The 20,361-nt window shown below is 43.5% G+C and overlaps 1 protein-coding gene across 2 annotated transcripts in view; it reads right to left on the reverse strand.

Annotated features, from left to right (window-relative positions):
* Window positions 1–20,361, reverse strand: part of kcp (kielin cysteine rich BMP regulator) — a 67,572-nt gene that overhangs the window by 17,017 nt on the left and 30,194 nt on the right. For both annotated transcript variants that reach the window (XM_064343073.1, XM_064343075.1), the window contains 20 exons: window positions 20,184–20,263; window positions 19,212–19,297; window positions 18,680–18,770; window positions 17,628–17,727; window positions 15,752–15,837; window positions 15,524–15,617; window positions 14,483–14,635; window positions 14,287–14,393; window positions 13,698–13,791; window positions 8,049–8,222; window positions 7,747–7,829; window positions 6,907–7,000; window positions 5,392–5,574; window positions 5,030–5,200; window positions 4,506–4,682; window positions 4,095–4,177; window positions 2,940–3,030; window positions 2,418–2,500; window positions 775–948; window positions 141–320 (listed from right to left, as the gene is read on the reverse strand). In XM_064343073.1, coding sequence (XP_064199143.1) covers window positions 141–320; window positions 775–948; window positions 2,418–2,500; window positions 2,940–3,030; window positions 4,095–4,177; window positions 4,506–4,682; window positions 5,030–5,200; window positions 5,392–5,574; window positions 6,907–7,000; window positions 7,747–7,829; window positions 8,049–8,222; window positions 13,698–13,791; window positions 14,287–14,393; window positions 14,483–14,635; window positions 15,524–15,617; window positions 15,752–15,837; window positions 17,628–17,727; window positions 18,680–18,770; window positions 19,212–19,297; window positions 20,184–20,263 — 2,384 coding nt within the window. The remainder of the gene's footprint in view (window positions 1–140; window positions 321–774; window positions 949–2,417; window positions 2,501–2,939; window positions 3,031–4,094; window positions 4,178–4,505; window positions 4,683–5,029; window positions 5,201–5,391; window positions 5,575–6,906; window positions 7,001–7,746; window positions 7,830–8,048; window positions 8,223–13,697; window positions 13,792–14,286; window positions 14,394–14,482; window positions 14,636–15,523; window positions 15,618–15,751; window positions 15,838–17,627; window positions 17,728–18,679; window positions 18,771–19,211; window positions 19,298–20,183; window positions 20,264–20,361) is intronic.

The following is a 20,361-nucleotide window of genomic DNA, read 5'->3' on the forward strand; positions in this document are numbered from 1 at the left end:
AGTTGGCACTACTTTCAATTCAAGTTCATTGCAATATGTGCCAGTCCCTTACATTCAGCAGCGAAGGAGGATCAGTGCGTTTGCGCATCCGACACTCAGGTATTACGCATTTGCTGCGTGACAACCTTCAACACACTTACCAGGCAGGTGCACGTGCTGCAGCGGTCGGACGGGGAGTCAAAGGACGTGCCGCTCTGGTACACCCGTCCCTTGTGCTCACACTGCCCAGTGCAAACCGGACAGCACTCTCCTGGGGGGGTGATGGGGTTCCGGCAGGAGGTCGGGCCACAGGTCACAGGGACGCAGGTGACCCCCCCATTCTGAGAACACAGACGCATAACACGGGGCTCCGTCAGAACAATAGATGACTGATGGGGTCTGAAGTTTTCTTGTTCTTTCGGAACAGAACTTCCACAGCCATTGTTGTGCATTGTTTTAGTAAAAACAATTAGGCACTACAGACGGCTGGAGCCAAAGTGGGTTTGGGAAGCAATTAAACAGGGCCCTGGGAGAGAGTTTCTTTAAGCCCTAAACAAACCCCAGGCAAAAAAGCTTGAGAGTTCATTTAAATTTGAAGCCTCATTTTTGTGTATTCTCTTCACATATTATTAATATTTCCATTCAAATTCTTATCTTCAAAATAATTCTGCCCAGAGCAAACACTTACATGACTACAGAAAAAACACATTTTCTCCTGTGCACCTAATTTGTTTGAAACTTTGGAGAAACACACACCAATATTGTTTCAATTAAAATTTTGACACTTGGCCATACCAGACAGGTGCAACGCTGACACTTGTTTTTTGGGTCCAGGAAGTATTCCCCGTTAGTGCAGTCCCGGCCATTGAAGTGACACCCCTCACACACGGGGCAGGTGCAGGTGTCTTTGGCGGGGTGCGTGCAGGAAATCTTGGGGCAGCGCTTTGAGCCACAGGTCACCTCTCCGTTCTACAGCAGACAAACCAAGGCAAACAGACACAAGACCACAGGGCTTAAGCAAACGGATCGTGGCGTGATTCACTGAAGCAAAGCTCGAGCTGGAACACTGCCAATTCAGCCTATATTGAGTGATTCTGTTTGTACACTGAGAGCAAATTCCTGTCAATATCTGTCTCTACCAGACAAGAAAAAATGACTGAACAATCTATAGCGAGGGCAACATTTAAATACTGAAATGCAGCAGACGCAAGTTGTCATATTTCACAAGTACATATGTTGTGACTAATGGATGGACCTGCAACTGGTCTTTGAAAAATTATTAAAATAGCACATTACATTTTCATAACATGTCAAACTTTTGCTTCCTTGGGGACAGAAACTTGTCCTCACGCTCTGCAGTCATATTTGCGGATATCTTTGTGAAACAGCTCTCACAAAGACCAGCAAAATTGAATTGGGAGCTCAGTGTCAGCATGAAATTGTTGAACGGATATCTGCACCCACAATCTCACAGTAATTAACTTCAGTGCGGGACTAAGGGCCTGATTTGTGATCATGGCCTTTCAGGAGCAAGGACAAAATGGAAAAAGAGTGAAGCGGTGAAATATAAATCTATGAAGAAATTAAGAGATCACTCAGTCATGACAAATATAACTCTCAGACCTGCTTCTGAATAGTTCAAAAGGAAACCCACCCAAAAATCATAACTTGATATATTATGTCGTACACCTGGAATTATTGATGTGACCTATATGTCATGTATTAAAATACAATCTTTCATCTGTATCTGCAAAAGCTAATGCCACTGGGATATACATAAGACACCTCTTATTATTCATGTTATTCATTCACTCAAATGATAATGTGAACTACCTCGAGCTTCATGCAATCCAGCAAGGTTACAGCCATGTAGATGCAGGGATCCTTGACTAAACATTCTGCCTGCACATAACCCTAATCGCCAATTAAACAGTACTTATCTCTCTGAGAATGAAGAAACATGCTCTTCTTATGAACAGTCTCCATACAGGATTACAGGATTGAAAGACTGAGATTGAGAAAAAATCTGAATTTTAAAACGTCTGGAAAGTCTTCAACTAAATTATTAACTAGCCCAATCGTGAAGCCCTGTCTGCCTCACTCTCACTCTCACTCTCACTCTCACTCTCACTCTCACTCTCACTCTCACTCTCACTCCTACCATTCCATTCAGTTACATTACTTCTTCTTCTACATTCTTCTCTGCCTTTGCTGAGTTCTCTACTCTTAACAACTTATCTCACTCTACTAAGCTAATCTCACCTCACTCTCACTCTCACAGTTCCTTGCTCCTAATTGTACCAATCAGGGACTGCCCGAAACATTTATGTTTAAGTTACAGTGTTTTTATGCCTTAATGGCTGGAGATTTTAGGGGCTGTTTAAAAAGCTTTATCATTAACTAAGGCTAGGGAAAAGTAGAGGCATAAAAGATCTCACCGTGCACTTGCACTCCTCACAGTTCCCTTTGGCTCCTGAGAAGACGTCTCCATCAATGTAGGACCTGCCCTGGAACACACATCCTGCAGGCACACAGTCACAGATGCTAGGACTCACATTTAGACTGCAACGATCCTTAAGATTAGCTTCTTTGCTGACTGACGAACATCAAGAGCACCTAACAGGCAGAGGTAGTAAAATAATGTGTGATTGCATCTGAATGAGACTTTATCAAGGAGAGTGAGAGTTTCTCAGCGAGAAACACATGTTTAATGTGATAAGGGTTGTGTTCTGAGGCTGTCTGTTTGAAAGCAGTGTTGAACGCACATATGATTTTTGTTATTTTTACCATCTCGCAGTATGACATAATCGGCTTATGGAAATAATACTCGTATCCAAGGTTTGAGTCTTTACAGGCTTTTCACACACGCTTCCAGTCAGTTCAGCTTTATGGCCTGAACAGACATAAGGCGACTGTGGGTGATTCGGTCAGCCAGTGGAGTCAGTCCTGTCCCACAATACCTTCACAGACTGGACAGTCGCATGGCCCAGGGGCAGGGTGAGAGCAAGGCGCTGGTGGACAAATCCTCCTGACACACTGCACTGTCCCGGCCTGGAGGGGAGAGATCGCCGGGCTTTTCATCATAAAACATGCAGGACACCGCACAGAGACACAACAATATGACGTACGTCCTCACAGCTGCGCTCATTAATCCAGTTTCAAACTTGAATTGCTCAGGTTAAGCGTCTTGCTAGACACAGTTCCCCGATGAAACCAGAGCCTTCTGCTCTAACCACTGCACACTATTGCCCCAGTAGAGAACTGCAGAGATTAAGTGCTTAGTGAGGGCACTGTAGAGAAGAGGTGTTTCACTGAGGATTTTGTTCTAACCCATAGGTCTGCTACCCTGGCCCTGGAGAGCTGCAAGCTCTGCTGGTTTTTTGTTTTTAATTTAAAATCACCCAATTCAGACCTAAGTAGCGAGGTGAAGTCAGTAAACTGTGTAATGAACTGATCTAATTGATTAAGTACAGGTTAACAATAAAAACCAATAAAACCTGTGGCTCTCCAGGACCAGGGTTAATTCAATGCATAATGAGGACACTATTGTACAGAGCTGGTGTGTAATAAGGAAGCTGTAGAGGGCTGGTGCATAGTCAGTATGCTGTACAGAGCTGGTGTGGTGCATAGTCAGTATGCGGTACAGAGCTGGTGTGGTACATAGTCAGTATACGGTACAGAGCTGGTGTGTAATAAGGAAGCTGTAGAGGGCTGGTGCATAGTCAGTATGCTGTACAAGCTGTGTGGTGCATAGTCATATGCGGTACAGAGTGGTGTGTAATACGAGCTGAAGGGGTGCATAGTCAGTATGCTGTACAGAGCTGGTGTGTAATAAGGAAGCTGTAGAGGGCTGGTGCGTAGTCAGTATGCTCTACAGAGCTGGTGTGTAATAACGAAGCTGTAGAGGGCTGGTGCATAGTCAGTATGCTGTACAGAGCTGGTGTGGTGCATAGTCAGTATGCGGTACAGAGCTGGTGTGTAATAAGGAAGTTGTAGAGGGCTGGTGCATAGCCAGTATGCGGTACAGAGCTGGTGTGTAATAAGGGAGCTGTAGAGGGCTGGTGCGTAGTCAGCATGCTCTACAGAGCTGGTGTGTAGTGATACATGCTGCTTACCCTACAGGTACACTCGGAGCACTCTGAGTCTGGGTCTGGGAAGGACTGCCCATTGGTGATGGCCACGCCGTTATAGAAACATCCTGAGAGGAGACAGGGGGAGGTTTCAGAGAGCATTTGTACCACCGTTTTAAGCTGACTCTGCCACAAGGAAACACTGCTGTTTTCTTATTCAGTGGCATGAAATATAAATGGAGGAATCCGATTCTGCGAAACTGCAGCTGCCGAGGGCACTGTTCAGAACTGCATGTCTGCAAATCAGGAAGTGATAAAGACTGTCACGGTTCCACAGTTCTGAGAAAGCTGGACACTCTCTAAAACATGGCCTGCTTTTATTTTGCCTTGTCTGTATGTGCGGCTCTATGGCTGGATCTAGGGTGCCCTGGCTGGTTCCAGGACACCGGATTTTACCTTCACAGATGGGGCAGCAGCTTCCCGGGAGAGTGACAGGGTGCGAGCAGCTGGCTGTGTAACAGGGTTTAGGGCTGCAGGTCACGTGACCACCCGCACAGCTGCAGCGTTTGCACTTGTCACGGGGGTCAGTGAACTCCTGACCATTCAGGTACTCCTCCCCAACATAGTTGCATCCTGAGGGGTGGAGGAAAGAGAGCCTTCCGTCACACTAATCGCACTAACAGTATAGATCACTATGTACTGTATGCCTCACATTATGTCATGTCATTTACTGTGAGGCATTGAGACTAAATAATAACAACAACAACAACAATCATAATTTACACAGAACCATTCATGCAGTTCAGCAGTCCAAAGTACATACAGAAAAAAATTTAAAAAATTCTAAAACTCATTTGTTTTTCTTTTTTAAATTTTTTAAAAGGTTTTTAAGAGTTAAAGAAAACTTTTAGTTTGAAGAGATGGTTCACCCTAAAAATAAATGCCATTGATTCACTTTCTCATTAGAAGAAATGCCTCACCATCGCAGACCTGACAGCACTGCGTGGGGACAGGGAAAGGGCACGTGACCTTGGGGCAGCGCTTCCTCTCACAGGTCACCGTGCCCTGCCGGCATGCGCACATCCCACACGGGTCCGAGGGGTCAGAAAACGTCTCTCCGTTAGCGTGCTCTTTCCCGTCATACAGACAGCCTGCGGAGGAGGGAGAGAGAGGGAGAGAGAGAGAGAGAGAGAGAGAGAGAGAGAGAGAGGGAGGGAGAGAGAGAGAGAGAGAGAGAGAGGAGAGAGAGAGGGAGAGTAGCAGAGGATGTTATGAAGCCGACGTGTCTGGTCAATTTCAACCGTGGAAGGACGTACGCGGGCATTAGTCCCCGCCCACTCACCGTCGCAAGTGCGGCAGCAATCCTGGAGGATGGGGTGTGAGCAGTGGGCGTGGCTGCAGGGCCTGCGCTGGCAGCTCACGGTCCCATTGGAGCAGATGCAGGCTCGACATTTGTCTGCGGGGTCGTAGAAGCGCCCGGAATGCTTGTAGGACTGCCCCATGTACAAGCAGTCTGCAGGTGGCGCTGTGGGACAGAGCAGCCAGGTTACAGCCAAGCTAAATGCAGCCACTCAGCCACAGTCAGGAAAATGCCAGTGCTCACACTGATGAAGCAATGATATCCAAACTGATGATGTACATTCAATAGCAACGCATGATGCCAAAGCTCTAAATGCATCAGTGGTTGTTTGTATAGAGTCATAAGGTGGCTGAGTAATAACTTCCTAAAATTACATTTAAAAAAAAGACAAAGTACTCTTGGTACTTGGGTAAATATTGGGTAAAAAGTAACCTGTAATCTTGACCAATTGGCTCTACAGCATAAACATGTACAAAGGAATTTAGGGGTAATTTTAGATCCTGACCTTAGTTTCAAATCACCCTGCAAAGTGACCTGAAATGACCCCTTCCATCTTAGGAGTTGCCATGAAAGCCACAATACTACAACATGTAGAAAACGAGTTATTATCATTTCATACATTTCTGAAATGTTAATAAGTAGTTATAAACTATTGCAAAATTGAATACCATCCCATGCCAACTGGTTCAATGTGCCAGAAATTACACTTAAGAAGAGTGGTGAAGCAACCTTTTAATTTCTGTAGCTAAACTGTGGAAAATGCTGCCTCAAGATATCAGGTAGGCACCATCACATTTTAAGAGGAAGTTAAAAACAAAGTATGTGGGTAATCACATTTGTATTTATGGCTGTTTTTATCTTGTTTTTATTTACTTTTATCATTACTCATGTCTCTACTTATTTTTATTCTTCTTTTATTATATTTTGTTATTACCACATCTGTCTCTTTTCTCTAAATTGCATTTTAATGTTTAATACATATTTCCTTTTATTGGAAATATGAATATCACTCTTGAACTGCAATTCCACCTGAGGACCTTTTGATTTTTCAGTCAAAGAGGGGTTAATTAATGTCTGCATTCTTTATAGTCAGCCAGACAGCCAAACACATATGCGAGGAGCTCTTTACAAGTGCATACCATCTATTTATACAAATGCATGGCATGAAGGGTCCCCCTCCTATACCTGACCAGTCAGATGGCCAAACTTCGAGCCAATCTTCGTCTTCTGTAAAAGGTTTAAGGTCCTTTTCAAGAAGCACATGAGTGCTGCCCACATTCACAGAGAAGTGAATACTGTCGTAAATTCTAACATGCTTCAAGTATAAAAAAGCACATTTAAATCATTCCTCAATGTACAGAATTCCTGGCCTGTCGCTTCTGAAAAGACTAGTACTCAAGCTGAATGCCAGGCTGGAAGGCAATGCTGAGAGGAATGTATTCAGGCAAACTTGGCTTTTTATATGCAGCTTCGGGTGTGCAGACCGCACTTCCCCACCTGGGCACTGGGGGCAGCACTCTCCAGGCACCATGTAAGGGTTGTTGCACTGTTGTGGAGGACACCTCTTCATCAAACACCGGACGTTTCCATTCTGCAGAAAAACATATCACAAACTAATTAAATTCGGCTGAGGACAACAGAAGTCCAGACAGATGAATAATAATAATAATAATAATAATAATAATAATTATTATTATTATTATTAATAATAATTATGGATGATGTACCTCACCTTTCTACAAAGCCTTGAGTAATAATTGCAGGCAAATCTTAATTCTGAAAATGCCTGACACTGGTCTTAACATAACCAAAGGCAATGAACAATTTGCTTGTAATTGTGCCTGAAACGAGACGAGACGAGTCTAAATGTCACGGCTCACCCACGGCACTTTTGCTTGCATTCATCACAAGTTCAAATCCTTTATTCTCCAGGGAAATTGGGTATGAACTAAAATAGCACCTTTGACAAGCATAGGAGTCTAAAGATAGAACTATAATCATGGCAAAAAGCTCACTGCAAGGAAACAGAAGTGATAATCAAGTTCAGAGTCAAAAATCTAGAGGTGTGAAAACAAAAAGAGTCTCGTGGTAAGTACGTTCTTCATCTTTAAATAGTGAACATGGAAACGTTCAAGGGAAGCTATTTCAGTTTTCTTGGTGTGAAATAAAGACACTGAGATGATATTAACCGTAAAGATACTATAAAGATACGACAGTTTTTTTAAATTCATAACACCATCAAAATATTTAGAATTTAGCAATTGGAGGCATGATGTTTTAGCATAAACCTGAACAGTTCACAGGAAAGCAGACATATCTAAGCGCCAGAGAACTCACAATGCAATGGCATGTTCTGCATTTGTCAGTGGGGTGAGGGAATTCCATTCCATTTGGGTACTCCTTCCCAGCATAGTTACAACCTGACATAAAGGGACATTGGCATTTTAAAAAACACAACAAATAGCTATTTCACTGCAACAACACTATATAACACAATAGAAATAATAACATAAAAAATCTGAGAGCAGACAAAATACATGACATTTCATATTTAATCTATCAAGAATGGCTAATTTCAGTACAGTTGCAATAAGTACGATATGTGCATGTGTTAACAATATGTCCCTGAACTTCGATACCGTTGCAGTTGTTCTGACAACAGGACCCCGGTAGTGGGTATGTGCAGGTGGGGTGTGGACACTCCTGATCCTGACAGTCCACTCTGCCTCCAGAACACACGCAGTCCTGACAGGGATTCACTGGGCTGGGGAATTCCTCTCCATCAACAAACACACGATTCTCAAAGTCACAGTCTGTTGGGAGACAGGGCACACATACACACACACACACACTTTGTTATTCTTAAAATTTTATGGATACGACAGTAATAAATAATCAGTTTAATCTATAAATTTGGCAAAACTACAAGACATGAACAAATTAATAGCAGCAGCGATGAATAGTTGAATAGAAAACTAGACAATTATATTTTTGCCAATTTCGACTGTAATTACAACACAATTGCTATCTAAAATTGGGAAACAATGAAATTTAATGTGAAATATGAAACATTATTTAATTACAGATGAGAACTGTTCACATGAGCAATTAAAATAAAATGCTAAATATTTTTCAAATATTTTCAAATATTTTTATAGCTTTCTGTTGATTTAGATATAATTATGATTACAGAAAAATGGCGTACTATTATCACTTAAGTAAACTTGTTGTTTCTTGGGAAAAGTAAAACCTGACAGCATAAACAAAGCACTTTGTAGTTTGTACACATGGTTCCATGAAAACATAGCAACCTGCAGTCAGAGGGACTGCCTGTCAGGCAGCCTGACTGTACGAATGAAGGATGGCAACTTTCTTCTTTCTGGATTCATCAAGGAGGAATATTTTAATTAAGGCTTCTAAAGCATGGAACAGGCAGACAGCGCTTCACGCCTCAGAGTTCTCAGATAGTACACCCCGAGACCAAGCATATTAGCTCTGGACTCATCAAGGAAGAATATTTAATTCAGGGCTTCTAAGGGATGGAACAAGCCGACATTATAATTTCTCTGCTTTAAAGGAGAACGAGAGAGATGTGGAGGAGAGAGAGAGAGACAGGGAGAGAGAAGAGTGAGAGGGAGAGAGAGAAGAGACAGAGAGAGAGGCAGACAGGGCTTCACGCCTCAGTGTACTCAGACAGTATGGCCCAGGACCAAGCATATTAGTTCCACTAGACAGGTGGGTTAGTTGCCTGCAGCAGCAGGGGTCCCATAAACGCTTTTAAATTATTCACTTGGTAAATGTGCCGTACGGAACACGGAAGGAGCAAATGAGATTAAAGCTCCGTCTGCGTTCTCATTCTCCCAAGTGTTTAGTGAACTACCGATCCGGACACAAATCACCCGTATTCACACAAATTCACATTCCTTCAAAGATCACTGCTCTTGTTATAGTTGGAAATGAGTCGTTGCCTGTTTCCTGGCAGACGAGGCCTTGGATTTAGAAAACAGACGATTTACAAAGGCAGAAGATGCCGAGCATGGACAGCGTGTCTGTCCGTCAAGGCATGTAAGCAACAGCGGCTGTTCTGTATATCACTGGTGTTCCCAGTCCTTTAATGACCGAACACACATACGCATGCCCCTCTGTTCTTAGAGTCCCTCAGCGCTGCCAGCTGAGTGGCGATAAATGGCGCAGGCTGCGGCTCTGCGACGTGACGCTCCCTCGGCTGACAGACGCTCCAGGCTGCCACTCGGCCGCGTTCGCGGTAATAGTGATTACCACACCGCGGCTCTACAGCGCGGGGCTGCCAAAGCGTTGATGAATGTCACAGGCCGAAGCCATGCCCTGCACAACTCCCCGAGGCGGGAGTGCTGTCAGACCACAGACCGTACCGCCTCAGAGAAAGGCTGCAACGCAGTTTGCAGCTTGGCACGTGGAGATACGTAGGGTTACGCTAGGAGATGTATCTATGTAACATTTCCGCAGATTTAATTTCACACCACAGGGCAGCAGGGGCACCGTTCTGAACAGATGCCGTCATGCTCTGGGCCTACCACACCCCGAATCAATGCTAATGCAATGGGCCAGCATGTGAGGACAGAACAGATATGCAGACACAAAAGGGAGACAAGGGATAAATGCTGAGAGGCTGACATTGTCTCCATTTCAAATATTAAATATTTGAAATATATTATCACAGCTGCAGCTGTTTACTCCAGGACCATTTTACACCTACCAATAAGCTGTGAGGGGAAGTTCACGAAACAGCCCCCTTGAGTGATAGAACTCATGTCTTTGTAATGTAACCAGCTGGCATGGGCCCCGATCTTAAATTCAAACGGCCCACTGGTGCTGCTTAATAGAGGCCATTGAGCACCACAACAGAGTCATAAAACAAACAAAAAAACATTAGGAGTATGTTCACTCCTTCCACCGCACACCCTATGAAGCCATTCATTAGCCTGACCGAAAGGCAGACAGTCCAAGCAGCCTAGGAGAACTGCTGCCTCATGTTTTGTTGGTATCCCCTGAGTGGTGGGGGTGGGGGTGGGGGCGGGGGTAATTCTGAGGAAAGGGGGAGCTGCTCAGTTTCATCCCCTTTATGAGTTCGTACAGTAGAGAACACTACTGTATCTGATTGGACATTCATGACTGAACTCCCATCACTGTATGCTTCTGGATCAGTGCCAGTGCATTAATTTGGCAGAGCATTAACAGAAGCAGTTATTCCCTCTGCTATGGGGTGTGGTTACATCATGTCCCAAATATCACTGGGACCCCAAATGCATCACACATAAATCTGAATTTAGCAGCATCTAGGAGACAGAAGCCCTGGTAGATGGTAATATTGTTTTATAAAGCTGGTGTTCACTTACCTACGTGATTGTAATATTTGGTAAAAACTTTTGTTTTATATGTGGAGCTCAATGCGACATGGATCTCCCCCATGGTACATTTCCAAAAAATAGATTAAAAGCAAATTTACCCTTTAGTTTGAAATAAATTGATTGAATCATTCATATAAGAAAAGGCAAGGTAACCAAGGTGAGATCTAAGCGACCTGGAAAAAGCTATTTTGTAAGTGCACATTTAGTTCAGCCATTTCCCATTTTCCCCAAAATTAAGTCCACAGCTTTTCATCTGTATGCACAAAACGCTCATTTCGATTCAAAGTCACATCAAAATTTTCAATTGATATTCCAAAGTTAAAAGCAGAAATTACTTAAAATGGCTTAAAATCGAGGTCATCGTATCTCCTAAAAGATCGGCAGATTTTTGGTTATTGTATTTATGAGGTTGGTGCATATATGCAGTTTAGTTTTATAGCAGTGCAGATGTAGGGGAAATGGCTTACTCGGATACTGACATTTTATCTGAAGAGGATCTGAGCTGGATTTACAATTAGAACAAACTGAACTGAGATTATATCGATCTCATGTTAGGTAACAGGTTTAGGTAACAGATCGGGTCAAGTGTCAGGAGCAGACCGGATGTCTGAATGGGCTTTTTTGTCTTCAGTATGCACTGAGGCACAGATGCAATATTTGTTGGTTGGGTGGGGGATGGGGGGTTTGGCTTGGATTTCATGCAGTTTTGATACAAGGGAAGTGTGGCAGAGTGCACAGGGAGATGTTCTGAGATATTGCTGTGCACTTCCAGCAGACGTCTCCTAACACTGGAGTCCAGTGACCCCCCCTTAACCACGGCCATACAGACCCTTACCACATAAAACACACACCCACACACACACACACACCCACACACACCCACACACACACACACTCAGTACAGTTCAGAGAACAGTATATTGTACCTTGTCAATACAGAAGCTAACAGACTTCCTTAATTCAAGGTCTGGCCACTGAGTAAGCACTTACTGAGAAAATGTCTGATTTCTGAGAAAACAGTGTGAACCAGAGAGCAAGAGTGAAAGAAAGAAGAAAGAGAGAGAGGGTCTGTGTGAAAGAGATAGGCAGCAAGACAGCAAGAGTGAAAGAAGAAGAGAGGATCTGTCTGAGAGAGATAAAGAGCTACAGAGGGAAAAAATCTACCTCAAAGTGAATGCTGAGGTGGCAAAGCCATCACAAACTCAAGGACACACTGAAGGCGAAGAGACGACAAAACACTCATTTATGTTCTGTCGCTCCCTTCCCTTCCCCTAAGGGTGAAGTACAATTGCAGGTATATGTGAATTTTGTTTTAATTATTCAAGTGCTAACAAAAATACGCAGCCCTCACAGAGTTGGAGCCACTGAAGTGTTTTTTCTCTGATCTAAGTTCGTCTCTGCACAGAAGTGAATGCAGATCTAATGCGATGCAAAAAAAAGGAAGAAACAAAAGGCGCAGCACTCTGAAATAACAGCAAAGAACTAACCATGAGCCATGGAGATGTAATCCCATTTGCATCTTCACTGATAAAGGCCCACTAAGTATTTATATAGCTCAGAGTATTTATATCTATCGTATGCACTTGAGCTCATATAGAGACACTGAATGGCAGCATGATGACAGACCACCACTTTGTTCTACTGCCTCTATTAGCAAAGCTCCTTTTCTGGAAATATAATTACAGGTTCTCCTGTAAATGAATACGTTCAACCCGGAGGTTCTACCTGCCTTACGTTGCCCCCTGTTGGGGGAAACATAGAAAAACAAAGCGAACAACACAATGCTCATTCTGTGTGTATTGGATTCATGGCTATTGTCCTTTGGAAATTCCACAGTTTCTCAGAACGACAGAACTGATGACGACACATCAGGTCACAGGTGTCCATTCAAACAGATGCCCTGCGGGTGAGGGATAAGCCAGTGAATGCCCACCTGAAGTTCCCTCCCCTGGTGATGGTGACCATGGCTAATTAAGCATTTCCCCTGGCACGGAACAGACTTGACTTGATCTCAGGCATAGTATGCCACACTGCCCATGCCTCAGTCAGGATCTTCACTGGAGAGCCTGCTTCATTGCACTCAATGGGCCTCATTCACAAAACATGTGTACAATATCATTTGATCCCAAAAAATTTTGTTATTCATCATTTTCATTATTCATGGAGTCATTTTAAACTGTTACAGACCTCATGTTAACACATATTTGTCAATACAATTTTATTAATATAATAATATATTAATACTATTGATTTTAACTGCATTAACTAACCTAATCTGAATAACCACTATTTTTTTTCACAAGCTTTTGATTTCAATTCAGATCAACTTTATTTCATTTTAAAGATCAAGTTTGGGTAGTTTTAGTTTAGTTTTTTTCAAAAACTCTCATTTTTGTTTTTTTATTTCTGTTTACGATAATATTTTTTTTTCCTAATGCACTTTTCATCTTAATTTTATTTTGCAATAATAACCATGCTGGGAAGGCATTAAATTAATTACTATTATTGATAAAAGTAATTTCTGACGATAAAAAGATGATAAAAACCCACAAGCGCGTGGCCCAACCCAAAGCTGGTGTATTCGTTGCTTTCGGATTACTTGGCAAATTGTTCCTTGGTGAGAGACAGCACATCGTCCATAGGGACACAATTGGGGGGAGCAATGAATGGCTGCTGTTTGCAAACAACCCTGCAGGTGGCACACCTTTAATGGGATTGCTAGGGTGTGTCCTTATGCAAATCAACATGAACAGGCACGCACATTCAATTTACGAATAAGTGGCATTTATCCTCTGATACCCCTGGGATACGCACAATATGTTTCATGAATACCACATTGAGTCTGAGAGAATGATGGAAGAGAGAATGATGGTGATTGACAGGAGGGCAGAGCCAGCTCACCAGGGCACTGGGGACAGCATTGTCCTGGTGGCGTCTGAGGATTGACGCAGGTCAGGGGTGGGCACTGTGTCACAAAGCACTGAACTGTGCCATCCTGAAGCGGGAAGACACAGCAGGAGACAGTTCTGATGACACACGCAAGTCCATCTGTCTACATCTACACACACCAACACCACTCTAGGCATCTGACTGAAGCTTACCGTTTAAGTCCACATGCATGATGCTAATATAAACCTCCTGTTGATCTATGATAGATGTCTTACCCCATTCGGGGGGGTGGGGGGGGGGGGACAAAACTAACACTTTAAACCTCAAGAGGGGGCAATTTAAATGGATCTGAGAGCAGGCTGACTGGGGCAGTGACTTTATCCTCCTACTCAGAAAAGAAAATGCCACGCTTCTGGGTTTGAGCTCCACTTGAACACATTAAAAGAATTCTGAACACGACTGGAGGTGGAGCTCGTGGGAATCAAGTCTGTTCCCATCCTGGCCTGAGAATAAACACAGCTGCCACAGACTAATAGAACAGAAACATCGGCCAGGACTAAAGGACTACGTGCCCCAGAGTCCCCCTGATGGTCCTCCTCACCTGACACCTGCACTGCTGACAGGGGTCATCGGGGTCAGGGAAGTCCTGCCCGTTGCCGTAGACGCGCTGGTTGTAGGTGCACTGGTCGCAGGTGGCGCAGCACTGGCCTATGGGAGGGGACAGGTGTAGTCAGGGAAGGTCTAGCGATGCAGCAGGACTCAGGGTGCAGAGCTCCTGCCCTGGCAAAAACACTCACCCTCCATCTTGCTGGGGTGAAGGCAAGACACAGGGGGACACTGGGTCACATGACATACGGGCTCCCCGCCAACACAGCGGCAGCGGCGACAGGGCTGGCCTTCATCGTCCCACTCTGCCCCCTCCTCAAACTCCGTCCCCTCCAGCACACAAACTGAGAGAGAGAGATACTGAGTTATACACATATACTGGAACAACATGGCCAGACTGAACTACATATCCCTCATTCCCTGTGCCTGCAGTTCATCAGCTTCAATTAGGGGGTTCGGGGTTGGTTGAGAATTGGGAGGAGGCAGGGAGGGAAATAATGAGTGTTGGCATAACAACGAGTATAAATAATGAGTGTTGGTATAAAAGGAATTAGCGTTGGTATAACAGGTTATTGCGGTCTTTTTTAGTATTGTTCCTGAAAAGAGAGTCAAAAACAAGCGATGCAAAAGTTACAGGTTTACACAAAGCACAGCAAGCATCTAATCTCATTACATTACATTCATTTACCAGATGCTCTGGAGAAGTGTTACATCTCATATTATGTTAATCAAATTGCATCCATTTAAAAATAAAAAGATTGCAAAATCCTTTGCAAAGGATGACATTTTCAGAAAAATGCATGGCAAATAAAATGCGCTGCTACTCCTGTGCTCTTAAAATAAGAAAGGGAGATAAATGATGGTTCAGAGGAAGCGAATAATAGCATGTTGGTTTAATGTTCAGTCTGAAGAGCCCTGGGCACTTTTACAGTAGGTGTTCTCTCTGACTCCAGAGGCACGCACAGGCAAACTGCCAGACGAACCACATCCGTCAATATGCGACAGTGCACAGGGTTCCTTCACAAAACTGATGATTTAAACCACCGTATGGTTCAGGCACAAAACCGAGCATTCTCAAAGGACAACCTACAGAAAATAAGGCAATAACAACTCATCAAGCTGAATGAGTGCTGGAGACACATTATACCAATCTTACTAGGCCTTAAACCTTTTGAGGATATGGACGTTGCAATAGACTGTGTGCAATACATGCGGTGCAATGGACAGGGTACCTTTACAGGCAGGGCAGCACAGCTGTGGATCTATGATGGGGTTGGAGCACTGAGTGGGGGGACATTTCTCCTCATGGCATCTAACATTCCCGTTCTGTGACAGAGATGCACCCATCAATATGGCAATGACAATAACAGGACCATATCTTGCATGAATGTGTGTGCGCATGCGTGTTTGTTTTCACATGTCTTTGTGTGTGTGTGTGTGTGTGTGTGTGTAGGCCTCACCTTGCAGGTACAATGGACACAGGGTCCGCTCCCTGGGGGGTTGAATCTTTTCCCATCGATGTAGACCCTACGCTCGTACTCACACACTAGAAACACAAACATGCAGGCAGGCACACACAAACACACACACACACACATGCAGTTATTTAATAGATTTTAAAGATTTACAATTTAATATATGCGCGTACTCGTTCTGCTAAATTTGAAATTTCAATTTTGTTATAATTTACTTCACTTAAGAGCACCGTTTGCAATAACTGAGCAGTATTTTGCAGGTAATTTCCGAAAAAAAAAGGTCAATTTGTGTGAAAAAATAACCTGCAGGGAATGTAAATGACAGCAAAGGGAGCATTAAATAATGATGAGAGTTCAGGTGCACTCCAAAGTGACGCTTTTTACCACTCCTTTGTCCCTTGTTCCCTCTGACATTGAAGAGGTCGCTTGGTGATATCAAGCCACACTATGAAACGAGAACCCTTACTGTGGGTTTGAGGGATTAAGGGGTAACTCTGGCACACAGCCAAAGGCCCTTAAAAAACATGCTTTGTAAATGCTGGACATGTCCAAACAGACACGTTCCCTTGTGTTTGCACTTCACATTCTCACAGAAAACTCCTTGGTACCTTTAATTACATTAAGCATGTAGAGATTATGCACAGTCAAATCAAAGTAACTGTAAAAGAAAAATTGAATCAAATGCTTAATGCAAAGTAAATGCCACCTAAACCTTATGAGCCTACGATGCAAATAATGAGCAGAAATGAGCAAAAGTACACTTTCTGTGATCAACCCCACATTAAAATGCAATCTAAATGATTTTTTTTACACATTTCAAAACACTTGCACATAATAATGTACTTTAGCATCAAATGTATAACATAGTGTTAATTATATCACACGTATCTTACAACCAACCGATGAATCACTGATAGAATAGAAGTGGTACATTTTAGCTTGATATAATAACCACCTTTGGCTGTAGTATTTTATAGCCTCATTCAATCATAATCAGTAGAACAAGTTAGTCATGGATCAAAGCTGTTATCATCAGTGGATACAGTGTTTCAGACAGGCACAACTGTCATCTCAGGCTGTAGTGTATTATAGAATTCCATTGGCGGAAGTCTTTTGCAAAGTCTCTGGGCACTGGGCCCCATTCCAGGTTTGCCCCTCTGTCCCTGGCACCAGCCACCCCCACCCCCCCTGGTGCCAAGTAAAGTAAAATGCCAGAGATTAACAGGGCGTAGCCACAGGGGGCTCCGGCTCTGACAGCGGCTAATCACTCTGTGCCACTTTGATGCAGTCTTTCCACAGCATGGCTCGTTATAGCAAAAATCACCTCCAGATTCCAACCATAAACACTGATCCTGGATCAGTAAAGCGAGGGGGGGGTTTCTGACAAAAAGTCTGGGAAATGTTCTTACCTCATTTCCACTGCGGCCTTGTCCTCATCACAGAGCGGAGCCCGTAATTACCTCACCATCCTACTCTGTGAGCCACTATAAACACAACACCCCCCCCCTCCAAGCAAACCACAGAATGGCTTCAACACACCAACAGCAGGAAGTGATTTAGAGTCGGCCATAGTAATGTCGAAGGACCCTCAAACACAACTGATGTGGTCCACCATGTCAGAGACTGTGGAAAGAACAGATTTTTAGAGAGCTGTAAAGCTCTTTGGTTTCTCAACCGACTCAGTTAGGGGCAGAAACAGCACTGCTGAATAGCAGCCTGCTGCGTCAGGAGTGATGGTCCGGTCCGTGCGGGAACACAAACCAAGAACCCGGACAGATTTAAAAGCTTACCCATCATTCACCAGCTGTTACACCTATAAGGTTGTGACCCAGTGTAATGACACAGGGCCCCTCGTACTCACCCTCACAGGTGGGGCAGCACTGGCCTTTGGTCTTGGCTGGGTGAGTGCACTGCAGAGGGGGGCAGGTGTGGTCAAGGCGCTCACAGGAGACCTCCCCACCCTGTGAGATACAGACAGTGTTACACCGTACACAAACACCCCAACAATACCCCATGTCCAGTATCCCAGTCCATTAGCATGCACCACAACAATGAGATGGAAGCTGTATGCCAAACTGGGCCATTGTAGGTAAAATGTAGCATAGCCAAGTTTGCCAAAGTGCAACCCCCTCATGAACTCTGGCTGCTGTAGATTTTCTACACAAAAACAACTGAGTTAGAGTAGCCATTGCTGTTTACTTGAGGTGTAAATAATACAATGTGAGATTTTATTGGTAGAGCAGACACATTACATGACTGTCAACTCCATTTCTGTTCTTCAGGAATTATTACCACATGATGCAGTAAATTTATCTCTGTACTTCAGTTATCTTTCGCTCCATCATCACCCCATCCATCACTGCATTTACCTCTCCTCTACTATTGTATTATTCATCTGTCTTGATGGTACACACTGCAGCACAATATGAAATATCACCCACTTAAAATAACAAAATCAGGGGGTTGCAAACTTGTGCTATGCCATGCTACACCTGCATGGCACTTCAGATCTAGGAACAGTTTGGCTCCTTACACCATTTCCCACTGTAGACCTGGAACCAGGCTGGTTCCCCTTTACTACTGTAGAACTGGAACCAGGTAGACTCCTTACCCACAAAGACCATAGGTGGACAAATAATTACTTTCAGTTTGCTCTCTTAACAGTAATGTTTTGTAATTGTTTATATGAAAATAACTATTACAAAATAGAAATATTCAGAGAGCAAATGGAAAGTAATTCTGTGTCCATCTATGGTCTTTGTGGGTGAGGAGAACCATGAGCCAGCCTGGTTCCAGGTCTACAGTGGGAAAGCAGGATAAGGAGCCAACCTGTTTCTAGATCTTAAGCGACATGCAGGTGCAGCTGAAACTGGTAACTTTGGGCGATATTCACTTTACAGGATGAGGACTCACCGAACAATGACAGCGCATGCAGGGATCCAAGTGGGAGACAAAGACCTGCCCATCCACATAGACCTGAGACTCATAATGACACTGTTCACATCTGCAGCATAAGAGAAGCTCATATTAGATTTTAATCTCCCTACCCAGCATTCATTGCCTGTTACCTACAGCACACTGTGTCCCCTCATATCCTGATGTCTATGACTGTATGGACAAAGAGGATGCTGAAGTAGCATTCCTTTATGATAGTCATGACAATAGTAAATGACAAATCCGATTTTATTGTGGAAATCTTACTGTTATATCACTGGAAAGTTATATTCAGCTCTCTATGGATGAATCGGCTGCTTGTACAATTCTTAAGACAGTGTGTAAGGGACTATGCACAGTACAGCAGATAACTTTTTAAGTGCGTTTATGGTATGCATGTGAATCCAGTTGAACATGGAACTGCCACCAACAATCAAACATCTTAATGAGGAAGCGACAGTTACCAGGAGCAGAGTATTCTGAGTAAAGTAAGCAGTGGGTGTGCTCTTACCGTGGGCAGCACTCTCCAGGCCTTTTGACTGGATTTCTGCAGAGTGCGTGGGGGCAAGGGGTGGAGCTGCACTGAAGGTCACCATTCTGGTGCAGATACATAGGAAAAACAAGTATATCCTCTTTCTTTCTCGCCATCTCCACTATATCTTGCCCAACCTCATTCCCATCTCTTCCTCACTCTCTCTTTTTCACACTCTTCCCTATTCCACACAAAAGTCAGCAATACTATTGTATGGTTCTCACTTTGATAGAGACATAGCTGAAGAGAGAGCCAAGCTGAATCTCACCAAGGCAGTAATTTTCAACCCAAAGCAGCAGTAGTCAGTGCAGTGTTCCAGTACTGTGTTATCTATGGTGAACATTTGCTTTGGGGTCAGGATTTCCTCTGTAATACCATAATTTTGGCCTTGTCCAGATTGCTTATCAGTGCCCAGTTCTGACAGCACTGTTTGAGAAGAAACAGATCTTGCTGCTGACTCAGCTTTGTGCAAGACAGCAGGACTAGGTCACCGGCATATAGCAGGAAGCTAATTTCAGTATTACGTAAAATGAGACCTGGAGTTACAGACTGCTCAAACATTGCTGGGGATTATGGATATATTTTAACATTCTGGACTGAAGTTGCAGTCCTCTCTCACTTCACACCAATGTGTGAATTATTTTATTGCCAATTTTTCTGATTTACTTCATTAGTTACTTCTATTTTAGTTGACTTCTTTTTCATATGCTCTTCCCTCTGTCTCCCTATGTTTCTCCCTATGTCATTCTTACCATTAAACTGCTCTGTCGTCCATTAATGACACACAATATAATAATTTCAGAGCAAGAGACAGGCTACCAGAATACCACTTCACAGAAGTTAATACATTGGAATATTGCACTGGACGGACAGATTAAAATCAAGGACAATCTGAACAAGATGCATGAATGATATCAAAAGAACGGTTACAAAAAGCAACTGGAAACTTACAACACAAACACAGTCTTGACAGCGATCTGCACCAGGTACCTGTTCCCCATTGAGGTAGTCTCGACCATTCATGCCACAACCTAAAACAAACACACAGAATAAAAATGAACTTCTTAAACTTGCCAGTCAGGCTTTAGGACTGCAAACTCAAATCCTGGAGGGTTTCAGCACGTTGGTG

The sequence above is a fragment of the Anguilla rostrata genome, chromosome 7, assembly GCF_018555375.3.
Source record: "Anguilla rostrata isolate EN2019 chromosome 7, ASM1855537v3, whole genome shotgun sequence".
Taxonomy (NCBI): Eukaryota; Metazoa; Chordata; class Actinopteri; order Anguilliformes; family Anguillidae; genus Anguilla; species Anguilla rostrata.